This window comes from Echinococcus granulosus, assembly GCF_000524195.1.
Source record: "Echinococcus granulosus chromosome Unknown EG_S00152, whole genome shotgun sequence".
Lineage (NCBI taxonomy): Eukaryota > Metazoa > Platyhelminthes > Cestoda > Cyclophyllidea > Taeniidae > Echinococcus > Echinococcus granulosus.
In genome coordinates, this window is record NW_020170532.1 from 31,570 (window position 1) to 33,247 (window position 1,678).

The 1,678-nt window shown below is 42.3% G+C and overlaps 1 protein-coding gene across 1 annotated transcript in view; it reads right to left on the reverse strand. All coding sequences in view use genetic code 11, as the record gives it.

Annotated features, from left to right (window-relative positions):
• Window positions 1–485: 485 nt before the first annotated feature.
• Window positions 486–1,678, reverse strand: part of EGR_09533 (hypothetical protein) — a gene marked incomplete at both ends in the record, with an annotated part of 1,544 nt that continues 351 nt past the window's right edge. Inside the window, one exon of the mRNA XM_024498782.1 lies at window positions 486–650. Within this exon, the coding sequence (XP_024346789.1) occupies window positions 486–650 (165 nt within the window). The remainder of the gene's footprint in view (window positions 651–1,678) is intronic.

A 1,678-nucleotide genomic window follows, 5' to 3' on the forward strand; every position in this document is an offset into this window, starting at 1 on the left:
CACTTGTTGCATTTGTTCAGTCACTTTGCCTCCAAATATGAGAGTGATCACGAGAAAGCTTTTCCATCAGCCTAGTGCCATCACATGTACTTCATCACGAGGAAAATCCCCATTTGTGAACCAGTCAAAGTACTAGCGCTTGTGTTAGGCCTCGTCGGCAACGCTTTGTAGAAATTGCTTTGCCTGGGAGTATGTTGCAACACAGTGTGACCCTCATCAAAGAGAGGCGTCTAGGCACTGGCAGTAGACATGTGACATGCCTCACTGTCTTTCCTCGTGTCTCCCCGTGGAGGCCACAATCACCCACTTTACTGGCGGAGGTGAGGAATAACTAACAGTTCAGATCTACTGCATCGTATTAATCAAGCCAAGACCTTGAGCATTAGCTTGGTTAAATTTGAAGAAAATTTACCAAAATAACTTGGAGAGGATTAGCACGGCCCATTTATGACCGCGTTTTAAACACAAAAAATAAAAGCGGAGCTTTACTTCATGTGGACAATAACAATGAAATGTTGATTGCAAGGTTCTCGAGGACCGAGTATCCATCTACTTTGACTCTCTCTAATGGAGTCCATTTCATCTCCGTCATAATGCTTTAACAGTTTTGCCATTGCCACTACATCGACAAAACATACTGGTTTCCAAGCCTAAAGATTAGCAGTGAACAAAGTACCTGTTCAAAACACCTGTAAAGATCTAACAGCAGACATCATAGCAAACATGACAGTCAAGTAACTGATTTGATAAATTTAGAAAGATTTGAAATTAGAGATCGAGATGACAACAGTACGTCGCAGAGCAAGTTGTCGATCTAAGACATCCCCCACAAATCTGTATTTATAGCCTCCTGCCCAATCCTATCCAACCCTATCGATAGTGGTGCCGATCATTTCCTGGGTGACATCTGCCTAGAAGAGATGTTTTCGCATCCGGGGTCAGTTTCACATACATCATGTCGAATACGGTACAGATCTGCCAAAGAACTACTTAATGCCACATTTACATTTCACCATGACACTCACGAAGTAGTCACCGCGTAAACCGGATAGATTGTCGAGTTTAGAAACCTACTATGTGTAAAATAAACGCCGTGCTTTTCAACTTCTACTAAATACACTGCTGCAAAAGTGACACTTTAATTCGTTACGTTGAGTGACAACGTTAAAAAAGGTCAACCGAGGCCGCTTATTTACTGACGCTACTGGATGCCTCTATTTCGGATTTCCTGACACACCATTGAAATTTGCCTTTCTGTGTGAATAAAAGCCTCAGTCATGGCCCAAGGGAAGGCTACCTGCCAAAAAAACTCAAAATATGAAAATGCTTTCTTCGACATAGAGTAAGGCAAATTTGCTTTTACTTCCATTAAATTAATGCATGTTTTTCGCTTACGCAGGCAGCGACATTTTGGAATTCCATTGGAATATGTGAATCATTGGGATAGACGGGGTGTGAGACAAGAATGGCGAGGGAGATGAAAAACAGTCCAGGTTACCAACAACTTGCGAGCAGGTGGTTACACTCTGCTTGTTTCACCAATTCTACCGCTGCACAGTAGCATTGTCCACTTTTAGACCAAATTTGTTCTAAAAACAGCCTGCCTTCTTTGCTTTTTCATTGCGAGACACAACCCATGAGTCTAATCACTGGTTAGACACGTGTCTTCTACCACAAT